This window comes from Pristis pectinata, chromosome 8 (genome assembly GCF_009764475.1).
Source record: "Pristis pectinata isolate sPriPec2 chromosome 8, sPriPec2.1.pri, whole genome shotgun sequence".
In the NCBI taxonomy this organism is placed as follows: Eukaryota; Metazoa; Chordata; class Chondrichthyes; order Rhinopristiformes; family Pristidae; genus Pristis; species Pristis pectinata.
The window spans coordinates 16,345,409-16,358,730 of NC_067412.1; the positions used below are offsets into that span (position 1 = coordinate 16,345,409).

At 38.5% G+C, this 13,322-nt stretch overlaps 1 protein-coding gene across 1 annotated transcript in view; it reads left to right on the forward strand.

Annotated features, from left to right (window-relative positions):
* The window catches only part of dnah3 (dynein axonemal heavy chain 3), a 127,486-nt gene that overhangs the window by 18,706 nt on the left and 95,458 nt on the right, over positions 1-13,322 (forward strand). Inside the window, 3 exon segments of the mRNA XM_052021268.1 lie at positions 1,532-1,694; positions 5,856-6,045; positions 8,990-9,185. Coding sequence (XP_051877228.1) covers positions 1,532-1,694; positions 5,856-6,045; positions 8,990-9,185 — 549 coding nt within the window.

Genomic DNA, 13,322 nt, shown 5'->3' on the forward strand with positions numbered 1-13,322 from the left:
GAGTACAATACTATAGTTATTAGGAATTCAAAACATTATTGAGGAATTGAATCTAATTTTGACGAGCTTGTATTGATTATTCAAATCTTTTACTTTCATTATTAACATCTACATTGCTTAGTGCAAGAGAAAAGCTTCATGAAAAGATTTTTATCTTGTAATATTCAGCTTAACTGTTGTTAAAATAACAGATTCAGAATTGGACAGGAGATCCAGTGTAAAATGATTTCCAGCGAAAGCAGTTGATTAAGTTGGTTCAAATTTTCCTTTTTATATTTTATTAAAATAATAAAATGTTAATTTAGTTTTGGAATTTAGAATATATCCTTTATCTCTTAGTCCTTGTAGGATCCTGAAAATTGAATTTTACTCATTTCACTCCTTAAGTTCTAGGTGGTATAAATGAAGAATACAAAAATCTTTTATTGAAATACATGTGGCCAAAATACACTGTTAATCATCATTCCATCTCAAATCATCAGAATGTTATTTAAGAGAAACTTTAATACTTAAATAATAAGAATTACTGCAGATGCTGGAAATTGGAAGTAAAACAGAAAATACTGAAAATACACAGGCAGGCTGTATCTGTGAAAAGAGAAATAGCACTAATATTGTAGGTCAATGACCTGTCAACAGAACAGAAATATTTAAAGTAATTGCATAATAAGTGGGGAAGGGCAGAAGGAACGAAAGGTCTGTGTTAGGCTGGGGATCAGGAGAGGTTAAATGACACAGTTGGTGGTGGTGCCAGCTGAAAGAGGGTGAAAAGGCTGGTGAATAACAGAAGATGTTTCTGTGGAAAGTCTAAATTGAGGAGCTAAATGAAATTTGAAATACTGGAGGACGAGAAAGGTCAAGAAAAACTGCTGGAAATGTGAGACACAAGGTTGGCATCGCTGATCATATGAAATTGTTAAATTCAATGTTGAATCTGAAAAGCATGATGTACTTAGTCGGAAGATAAGATAAGATATTTCTTTATTAGTCACATGTACATCGAAACACACAGTGAAATGCATCTTTTTGCGCTACTGAGAATGTGCTGGGGGCAGCTCGCAAGTGTCACCACTCTTCCAGTGCCAACATAGCATGTCCACAGCTCCTGACCTGGATGTCTTTTTGGAATGTGGGAGGAAACCGGAGCACCCAGAGGAAACCCACACAGACACTGGGAGAACATACAAACTCTTTACAGACAGCGGCCGGAATTAAACCCAGGTCGCTGGCACTGTAATAGCATTACACTAACCACTACACTTTTGAAGTTTTTAATGCAGTGTGTGGTTGGTATCTGGACTGCATTGCCTGCAGATGTGGTGGAGATCAGTTCAGTTGTGGCCTTCAAGAGAGGATTTGGATAAACGTGGGTGAAAAATATTTGCAAGACCATGGAGAAAGGACTAGGGTGGAGGACTAATTAGTTGTTTTGGTAAAGGCTGGTGTGGACTTGAAGGGCCAAATGGTCTCCTGTGCTGCAACTGTTCTGTGATTCTATATGACAGAAGTATAAAACTGTGGTTCATTTTAGAGTTACAACAAATCGGCCTGGAGACCCTGGTTACGTACCTGCAAAAAAGCATGAATTTCTTGAAAGTCGACCAATGACCCCAGTGGAACAAATTAATTTAATTCTTGAACAAGAGAATGAGATTGCTGAGCAAGAAGGAGAGCCTACAGATAGAGATTATGAGGTTATTCTTTACTTATCACTTTTTTAAAAGGAGATTTATAATGTCTTACTGCATTTGTAATGGAACAAAATTTGAAATGAGTCTGTGATTCATACTGACACAACTGCACGAGTGGATATGGAAAACGTCCTGTAGAAAAGAAGTTGCCCATCATTCAGCATGAGATTAGATCAGTTAAGTTCAGTTGAAAAATTAAGTCATTCATATTTTATCAATAGTCTAGAAACAGTGGGCCTAATTTTCCTGCAGAAATAACAATAGGCCCTTCCGCGTAGTAAAGCATAAATTGGGTAGGTACTTGGAGTGATCACACATGTTCAATTAAATGTGGAAATTGGGAAATTGCTGTCCAGGTTGCATGGCTCCACCAGAATATATGCTTTATCAGTATCTTCTAAAATATCTGGAATGGATGTGAAGTTCTGCAACTTGCATGATGGGTGCCTAACAAGCTTCCCTATGTAATTTCAGTGGAAGTAAGTTCATAAAATTCATCAGGGAGGAGGTACAGGAACCTGAAGACTCACACTCAATGTTTTAGGAACAACTTCTTCCCCTCCGCCATCAGATTTCTGAATGGTCCATGGACACTACCACATTATTCCTTGTTTGCATTATTTCTTTATTTTTGTGACTTGTAGTCATTTTCATGTCGTGCATTTTACTGCTGCCGCAAAACAACAAATTTCATGACATACATCGGTGATAATAAACCTGATTCTGATTCTAATGGTGAGAAAAGTCTTGATTGCCGTTAAACAGCCTCTTGTATTGAAGATTAAATTCTTCAAGTGAAATGCTCATTCCAACAGCTTTTAATCATTGTTGGAAATTTAAAAAAATCTAAAACATAAAAAATAATTTTAATTATTTTTTTTCATGTCAACCTTTCTTGGAATCTTAAGAAACAAAGGACTGCAGATGCTGGAATCTAGATGAAAAACACTATGATGCTTTTCTCTATGGATGCTGTCCGGCCTGCTGAGTTCCTCCAGCATCATAGTGTTTTTCATTTTTCTTGGAATCTTGTCTATCTTTTCCTCCCTTTATTTTGCTTCCTGCACCTGATTTGACGTAGAATTATATAGACAAATTCTAATTTCCTGGTGCAGATTCTGTACCCATTTGTATTTTTTTCTGAGTGTTTAAGATGATACACAGTTTCTAGTCTTGTTTACACAAATTAAATTCCTTATGGCGGATATTGCTTGAAATATCTCTCTAATCACAGTAAGTAAGGGGTTGGCCATTGGCAATGAAAATGAGAAGTTGTTCATGTCGTGTGTGATGAATCCTCAGAATTTATACCCTAAAAAGCTATGGATAGTCAGTTGCAAAGTATATTCAAGACAAAGATTGATAGATTGTCAGATATTAATGGAATCAAGGAATTTGGGGTTACCGCAGAGCAGTGGCGCTGCAGTAAAAGATCACATTCAATGGGGGAGTTGACATATGGGATGAAATAAACTACTGCTTCTGTTTATGTTCTAGAGAAAACCATTACTGCTTGAATATGGGGTAAATAAAACAATATGAGGCTCAAAGATTGGAGTGAGAGATATGGGTTTTCATTCATGGGGGGGGGGGGTGGTACAGGTAGTTTTGGTGATGGAAAATTTAGAAAATTAATGAGAAAGGACAAACTGAGAGTGCAGGGTAGGCAGAATGGATGGTGATTATCAGAGCCTGTCAAGATGGGACAGTATATCCAGACATAAGACTGTATCTGAGCAGGGAAAATGGTAAAATTTGAAAGCACTTTATCTGAATGGATGAAGCAACACAATAAGTAAATTAATGTCTTCAACAGAATTAAATGGGTACACTCCAATAGCTATGACGGAAGCATGGCTCTAAATTGACCAAGTTAAATATTCCAAGATACTTAACTTTTAGAAGGGATAGGCAAAATGAGAAAGGTGGCAAGAAACCCTGACATGAAAGAATGGATAAAGGCAGTGTAGAGAAAGGATCTTGGCTTCTTCCAAACTGCTTCTACTTCTAGATTTTCTGAACCAAGAAACAGCAAGAAGTAGAAAACATTGGTAGGAGTTTGCATGTAATTCACAGCACTAGTCCCAGTACACCTCCTGTACACTTTTACATGGGTAATGTGGACAAATGTGAGCAGATGTAGATCACTAGTAATGGGAATGCCTTCCTATGTTGCTCCCTTATCTCTGCACCACTCAAGCGGCAGGTAGGGGCTGCTACATGTCTCTTTCCTTGCTACATGCACCATTAATTTCATAATTTGTACAATGTCCTACATTATTGGTAAATTAGTTTACTGTCTGGCGTCTTTATATATAGTCTTCCATCCCATTTAATCTGGCATTTTAACTTGTAGCGATAGGAGCAGTTGATGGGTATTCTGGCCACTAAATCCAGTGTGGATCTCTGTGGCGTTCCCTGGTTTCCCTGGAATATTCTGTTTTACATTTTCTATAAAACTCAGTGAAAGAAACAGCTGAGATCCCTGTTTTCATCTGTAAATAAATCACAGTCCTATAGGGAATGTAAATGATTTAATTTACTGTCCTGTGGAGACCAATTTACTCTATTTGGAACTGGTGGTTTGGGACTGAGGCCACTAAGGTGCTCTTGCAACTATAGCAGATTACTCTGATAATGCAAATGATTCTGCCTGTAAAATTTGGGACACAATTTCTGGCTTGGGACACAAACCCATGGGAATTTCATTGCCAAATTATTTATGAAACCAGACTAGATTAAATAAGTTGACAGATAGTAAGTCAATAGAGGGAAATAGGCCATGTACAGCCGGATGGGATTAGTTAGATTGGCATCATGGTTAGCTCAGCCATGGTGGGCCAAAGGGCCTGTTCCTGTGCTGTACTGTTCGATGTTCTTTCTCTTGGTTGCTAATTACAGTAAATTGTAGGAGATGTGAGACATAGATGATGCCCCAAGCCATTAGTATGAAATTCAACACTGATGTTAATCAAAGATGATAATTAGATTTAATAGGGAGTTTTTGATTGTATTGATTCAACTTTCGTCCTTTTGCTAGGTTAATGATGGGATGGGATTTCCATCTGAATTTCTCATTGCTGTACTAATTGTATATGAGAATGGATTGGAAGCATTGGTACTGCACCTAACTGGGTTCTGCCACTGGAAGCCAGGAGCAGGATGAACTTCTGGATGCATAAAGTCATCCTTGGAGGTTGAATTGACTGAAAACTTGAACTCATCGGAAAGGAATGATTACTGGGGAGGAAGAACCAAGAAACCCGACATAGGGTAATAAGGATCACAGGCCAGGATGGCTACTAATTTAGTCAATACACCCTCCGTTACCCCATGATATGCCACTCAGCGTAGGGGGATATTTAAAGATAAATTTTGAAGAAACCTAACCAGAAATAATTGGCATAGATTTCAACTTTTCCAGCTTGATTTGCAATCTGGTGCTTTCGACATTGATGTCATTAAGCTTGCTGAGCAATGAATCACTTTGACGAATTTGGCCGCAAATCAGGAATATGAAGCTCTCAAGTTTTAAATAAATTTAACCATTTTGCTGAGAAAATTAGGATTGACATGTACATTAAGGTAGAAACTGAAATATAATAAATTTTTTAAAAAGTTATAGACATGAAGTTTTGAAATAATTATTCTGAGGGAATACATTTTGTGCATATAAAGTAAGGTTTTTCAAGTCCAGGAGGTTGTTTGGCTGCAATTATGATTTAATAGACCATTAAGAAATTGGTTATCCTCCTCCTTTAACAATGTGTAAGGTTTCAATGGATTTTACAGAATGAATAGAATGCAAAGAGTTAAAATTCTCAGTGAATTACTGAATTCAGTGTTAATTACTTAAATGCAACATCATAGCATGTGGAGCAACACGATATCACTGACAGCAAGTTCTCAATTTCTGCATCTAACTCTATTAATTTGGGTGCCTGAAATTGTTGTCATTTTCAGTGTACTGACAATAAATGCTGTTGCCGGCAATGTAACTACAAAATCTGAATTAATAAGAAGGTACAATTTTAATGTACTAAGAAATAAAATCTTTATTTAAAAAGATAAATTGTACCACAATGTAATAGTAGGGAAATAAAACTAAATGCACGATGTGGATGTGGGCAATGCTCTTAATCACTGCCTTCTATATTTTCACAGAGATATCTTCACTATATTGATCATGGCATCCAACCTTATATGATTGAACCACAAAAGCCTGAACAAATAAATCGAATTGAACAACTTTTGCCCAGGGATCTTAGAAGTGTTCCTGATTTGCAGCCACTGCACATGGAATTGCTTGAGGAAGTTCACAGTGACTATTATAGCAGCCTTAGGAAAGCCATTGGTAAGACAGAAATCTTAAATTAATGAATAGCAGATAAGAAGCTGCAAGGATGAACTCTTCATTACTCCTTTCATGGATCTCCCATACTAGTTTTCCCTCTTTCCTTAATGGTTTGGCAACACTGCCTGTGATACTAATATGGTGGGGAAGGGGTAGCATTTGAGAAAGGCTGGAGACATAGAAGCTTTGGTGATCTTAATGGCAGAGTCTCATTTCAATCACCTGCTACAGGTGGCCAGCCAGACTGACAGCCTGACTGTGGAGAGGGAGCACAAGGTAGTGTATGATAACAACAGTCTAGACTCCACAGCAGCTTTCAGAGGTGGGGGTCTCTGCAGCTTCTTGCGGTCCTGGGCAGAGCAGTTGCCTACCAAGCTGTGATACATCCAGATAGGAAGCTTTCTATATGTTATTGTGAAACTATAACACTAACAGCTATTGCTACTAAGATGTTGTTTGGTTCAGTATTTGCCTATCCAATATTGTAGGCAAATTTCTCAAACCTTGTGATTTAATGTAGCTTTTAAATTGCAGATTTGGAGAGGGATGGAGAAAACAAAGGGAATGTCTGTGATAGGGTGCAGACCAAGTTTGCCCAAGTGAAGCAATTTCTTTCAGTGCTGTCTAAGAGAAGGAAATGAAAGCTTGTCAATTATAACATATCTGCCTGGAGGAGTGTAAATAAAGGAAGATGAATGGGGATGGTTAAAGAGAACAAAAACAGCAGTTGCTAGAAATCTGTACTGTAAGATAATGCTGGAAATGCTCAGTAGACCAGACAACATCTGAGAGAGAAAAACTGAGTTAATGTTACAGGTGATGACCTTACTGCAGTCAATTCCAACACGAACAAGATAGGTGCGTTATCTGAAATTCTTGAACTCAATCTTGTACCCCGAAGGCTGCACCATGCTTCAATGGAAGATGAGGAACTGGGTGGCATGGTGATGCAGCAGTTAGCGCTCTTGCTATACAGTTCCAGGGACTTGGGTTCAATCCTGATCTCAAATGTGTCTGTATAGAATTTGAATTTCTCTTTGTTACTGTGTGGGTTTTTTCTGTTACTGGTAGGTCACTGGCCACTATAAAAATTATCCTTTCTTATATGTTAATAGCAAAAAGAATCAAAAGGGAGCTGATGACCCTGTGTGAGAGAGAACAAGTTGCAGAGGGACAGGGAAATAAAAGGTGGAGTGAGACTAATTGGACCTGATGAGCTAAGTAACCTCCTTCTGTGCCATTATGAGTATAAATTCCTCTAGTTTATGTTGGGCATCATTAAAACAGTATAGGAGGCCAGAGACAGAGAGGTCAGTGTTGGAGTGGGATGAGGAATTAAAAGGATAGGCGACTGGAAACTCATCCCTGTGGATTGAATGGAGGGGTTCTCCAAAGTAGTCACCCAGTTGCATTTGGTTTCTTCATTTTACAGGAGATCATGTTGTGACCTTTGAATGCAAAACACTAACTTAGAAGATGTGCAAGTGAATTGCTGGTTTACCTGTTTGTATCCCTGGCTTTTGGGAAGGGACAAGATGAAAGGATTGGTGTTGAATGGAACAGTGCCATATGAAGGGGATTGGTAATGGAGATAGAAGAGTGAACCAGGGAGTTGTGGAGGGACCGATCCCTTTGGAATTCTGACAGGAGAGGAGAGGGAAAAGTATGTCTGGTTGTGGAATCTTATTGAAGATGGCAGCTAGTAGGGTGAAAGATGAGGACAAGGGGAACCCTTACCTTGCTTTGTCTGGGAGGAGCAGGGGTTGAGAGCAACTCTGTGACACAGTTGTAAGCCCTGTCAATTGCAGCAAAGGGAAAGCCACAGTTGAAGAAAAAGGAAGATACCTTGGAAATGCTGTTGATGAAAGTCTCGTCATCAGAACAGATATGAAGGAGACAGTGAAATTGGGGAAATTGAAATGGGGTCCTTACAGGAAGCAGGATGAAAGGAAGTTTAGTTAAGATGGCCATGGGAGTCTGTAGGACTATAATCATCATTGGTCAACCAACCTTTCCGTGAGATGAATTCAGAAGTTAAAGATCTGGAATGGACAATGTGAAAGTGAGAGCAGGGTGGAAATTGGCAGCAAAAATAATGAAAATTTTGAACTCTGTATGAATGCAGGAAGCAGCACCAAAACAATCATCAGTGTAGCACAGAAGAGTTGAGGGAGGGCACTGAGTGAGAACAAGGACTGTTCCAATATCTAATGAAGAGATGGCACAGCTTGGGCTCACGTAAGTTCCCATAGCTACACCTTGGACTTGGAGCAAGTGAATGGAACTAAACGAGATGTTGCTCAATGCAAGAATGAATTCAGCTGAGTTAATGAAAGTGATGGGAGTGTGGGAGGGTGGGAGAGTGGGACTGGTTGGGGATTTTGTTCAAGAAATAGAAGGGTCCTCTGTCTTTCCTGGTGTGGGATGGAAATGTAGGAGAATTAGATATCCATTGCGAAGATGCACAGTTTGGGAAACCATAAAAACTGGAAATTCAAAGTGGTGGAGGGTATCAGAGGTGTCGTGGAAGTAAATAAGAAGGGCCTGGACAAGATGAGAAAGAATAAGGTCAAGGTAGGATGAAGCAAGTACTTCCTCCACAGATGCAGCCTGAGTTGCTTTGCCTCGTACTTTTTGTTTTAATTTCATATTTCCAGCATCTGCAGTATTCACTTTTTAATGGATTTCTGAATGTGACTGAAAATCGCCTAGTTATGATGTATGTTAACTCTTTCTCTTTCCACATATGCTGCTTGACCCGGTGAATGTTTCCAGCATTTTTTTTTTAATTTCTGAATGTGACTACCTCTTTTCCCCTTTCTATTTGATGAGAATTCATTTTCTGGTGCCCAGAAGGCTGGAAACAAATGTTACCTTCACATGTATATTTATATCACTTCATACTTACAAAGTTAATTCACTATCATACTGCATTTTTTTCCAGTTAACTACATCTTGAAGGATCCTTCTGAAAGGATGCGTCTTTTTGTTTCTTCTGTGCCTCGACCTTTCCCTCGTAGAGTAATTCGTGCACCAGTTCCTTGGCACAATGCCTACTCCAAAGCTAAGGCATGGAATGAATCTCATCTCTTTGTTGTCAGTCCAATGATGGCTTTACTGCAGGATTTATGGTACACAAAGTAAGTAATTGACTTAGGCACGGAAGTTGCTGCAAACACTGGTAATTAATGTCCATGATGCCCAGGATTTCTCATCCATTAACGTTGCAGTGCTCCTGCAATCTCAAAGGAGGTATGACTGGTGGAAGAGGTTTCCTGTCTTTTCTGTTCATCGGATTATAAAATAATGTGAACTGGCTCATTAAACTATGCTTAGTTCCTCTTCTGTGTAAAACAGAAATGTCATTTTTAGCAATACGTAAATGAGTGGCTGCTGGGCATTTAAAGATTATTACATCAGTGCAGATAAAGCAAAAAGTGTACAGTACTTAAGAGTTAACAATGATTGATTGTAGGGTATACTGTCTATTCATCAACCTTTAAATTGAATATGTTTTATATAGTTTCCAGTTACATCCATTTGATATGTATTCCATCCATGAGGGTGATGATGACAACATTTCAACTTTGAGGGTGTACTGTACAAATTCCAAAGCATTTGTTAACGCAATCTTACAATCTTTGTTTCCTTGACCATATAATAGGATAATGCCCTGCAGAAGGAAGCAATTTGGTCCAATGTATCTGTACCAGCCCATTGGATGGGTTCCCTAGCTGGTCTTACACCACCCCCCCCCTCCATTCCTATGCTAATTTTTCCTTCTCAACTCTATACTTAATTTCCTTCCAAAGTTACCTTTGACTCTGCTTCCTCCATTGCTATTTCAGGCTGTATTCCAGATCAAAGCAACTTGTTGAGTTAAAAATCAGTGGGGTAGCAATTTGCCTTTTGTTTTATGAATTGAATATATGATGTAGTGATGCACGTTGATGTAGTTGTATAAGAATGGAAGAAAATTTCAGAAGTAGAGTTCAATGTGCAGATGCAACTATATTGTGTATTTAGCTGATAAATACAACAGTGGACATATTTCTACTTTGATGTTTCCTCATCACATTACTTTTCACCCACTCCACCTGCCCTATTTATAATGTAATTCATCTTAAATTTGTGCATTTATTGATCCTCTTGTCAATCTATTCAATCAAAATCCCTTATAACTTTAAATACTGTCACGAACCAGCAACAAAAGAAACACACTGAGCATGATTCAGTGTTAAAAACTATTTTATTAATCACTACTTATGATAATACGTAAAATAAAAGTAAAAATGTTAGTATGTTAGAATTCAAAAATGTTAAACCTCGAACGTTAACCCCAAAACTAAACTCTTCGTGTGTGTGTGTGACAAAGTCCAAAACTCCCAGTTCCTGAATGGTTCTTAAAGTTCAGTTCCGCAAGCCATAAGGTGAAACATGAGCAAGGGCTTCTTCAACAACCACCGTTGTCTGAAGATAAGATGTAGATGTAGAAAAACATAGAGAGAGTACATACGGAATCCAAATGTTCCACGATGGAACCCAAACGACACTTCAGTGTTTACTCGGTAGTGACTTCCTCACCCCGAAAAGCATCCGAACCGTGGTCGTCCACATACAAATACCTGTTTCCTTCTACAGGTCAGCAACAAAGTGAACTCCACCGGATTACTTCCAACTTCCATACATGGATTTCAGTGGTAAACACAGTTATTGTTTCTCATCCATCGATAGAGAAAAACAAGCAGGCTGGTGTCTCTCTCCCTTCTCTCTCTCTCTTCTTCTTCTTCTTCTTCAACAACGTCATTACGTCCTTTATCTTCTATTGACGTAAGCACGCCCCACACACACATACACACACACTCTCTATCTTAAAGGGACTTTCACTGAGTCCGTAACACCTCCCACCTAAAAAAAAATTTTCCCAAGAAAATTTTAACCGCGAATAGAGTTAGTAATGTTAATAATTATCATGCTACACAACTACAGACTATCAGATTAGTACAGATACATGTTTCCCATTTAACATCGGGAAAGACAATCAGCAATCACATTATCTTTGCCTTTAATGTGAGTTATCATGAGATCAAACTCTTGCAAAATTAAACTCCAGTTTAACAGCCTTCTGTTCTTGTTTTTGACGCGGCTCAGAAACACCAATGGGTTATGATCTGTATACACAGTCAATGGTTTCTGAGCGGTGCAAACATATACACTGAAATGTTGCAAGGCTAAAACAAGCGACAGTAATTCTTTCTCTATGGTGGAATAATTCTTTTGATGCTCATTAAATTTCTTTGAAAAGTAAGCTACAGGATGGTCAATATCATCAAGGTCACCCTTCTGCAACAACACAGCTCCTGCAGCTTCATCACTGGCATCTACTGCTAATGAAAATGGCTTTTCAAAGTCAGGTGTTCTGAGCACAGGATGGTAGCATAAAATGGCTTTCAGCTTCTCAAATGCTTCTTGACAAGAATCTGTCCAAACAAACTTTACTCCCTTCTTCTGAAGATTAGTTAGGGGAAGAGCAATATCAGCAAAATTTTTACAAAATTTTCGATAATATCCAACCATTCCCAAAAATCTTCTAACAGTCCTCGTACCTGTGGGAATAGGGAACTCAGATATTGCTTGAACTTTTGCCTGAACAGGAGCTTGCTTGCCTTGACCTACAACATAACCAAGATACGTCACAGTGGCATGGCCAAATTCACTTTTAGCCAAGTTAACTGTAAGGTTAGCCTTGGAAAGTCTTTCAAACAACCTTTCTAACGCAGAGATGTGATCTTCCCAAGTATCATTTCCAGTCACTAAGTCGTCAATGTAGGCATCTGTATGTTTTAACCCATGAATCACTGAATTAATCATTCTTTGAAATGTTGCCGGAGCATTTTTCATTCCAAATGGCAAAACATTGTATTCATACAATCCAGAAGGGGTTACAAAGGCTGAAATCTCCCTTCCTCTATCTGTTAATGGAACACACCAGTACCCTTTTAATAGGTCAATCTTTGTAAGAAATTTTGCCTTTCCCACTCTGTCTATGCAATCATCCACTCTAGGAATAGGGTAAGCATCTGACTTTGTTACAGCATTCACTTTCCTGTAATCTGTGCAAAATCTAACAGTTCCATCAGGTTTAGGTACAATAACACAGGGCGAACTCCAATTTGAAGTAGAATGTCTAATAATATCATTTTCCAACATGTACTTTATTTCCTGATCAACAAGTTTACTTTTTTCCACATTCATTCGATATGGGTGTTGTTTGATTGGTTTTGCATCCCCAACATCAACATCATGGGTAATTATCGATGTTCTGTTTGGAACATCTGGGAACAGATTTTTAAATTTTAAAATTAATTCTCTCATCTGTTGTTTTTGTGAAACTTGTAAATGGTCCAACTTCGTTTCAAGGTTCTCCATGATATTTTGGTTTTTCAGTTTCGATGGAACAATATTTGGTCTAAATTGGCCTTCCTCAACATCAACATCAGGCATTCTAGAAACAACCTTTTCACCATCCACCAAGGCCACAACTGAATCCCTCTCATAATAAGGTTTTAGCATGTTTACATGACAGAGTTGTGTTTTCTTGCGTCTATCTGGTGTTTTGATTATATATGTTAGATCAGTCACTCGAGATTCAATAACATAGGGTCCAGAAAAACGAGCTTGCAAGGGATTATTTTGGCTAGGGAAAAATACCAACACCTTTTGCCCCACTGCGAATGTCCTAGGCCGAGCACGTCTATCAAAATATGTCTTCATTCTTATCTGGCTTGTTTTCAGATTCTCTCTCGCTAGCTGGCAGACTCTCTCCAACCGAGTTTTAAATTTTTGGACATAGTCCAACAGACTCAAGTGAACTTCCTCATTAACCCATTGCTCTCTTAACAACTCCAAAGGTCCTCTCACCCTATGTCCAAACACAAGCTCAAACGGACTAAATCCGATTGACTCCTGGATCGATTCTCTAACGGCAAACAAAAGTAAATGGATACCTTCGTCCCAATCCTTTGTTTTCAAAGCAATAAGTCTTCAGCATATTTTTGAGAGTAGAATGAAATCTCTCCAGAGCTCCTTGAGATTCTGGGTGATATGCAGATGATACAATCTGCTTTGCTCCCAGCTCATAGACTATTTGTTGAAAAATTTTTGACATAAAATTACTACCTTGATCAGATTGGATTTCTTTTGGCAAACCAAACAAGGTAAAAAATTTTACAAGAGCCTTTGACACCGTCTTGGCCTTAATATTTCTAAGGGGTATT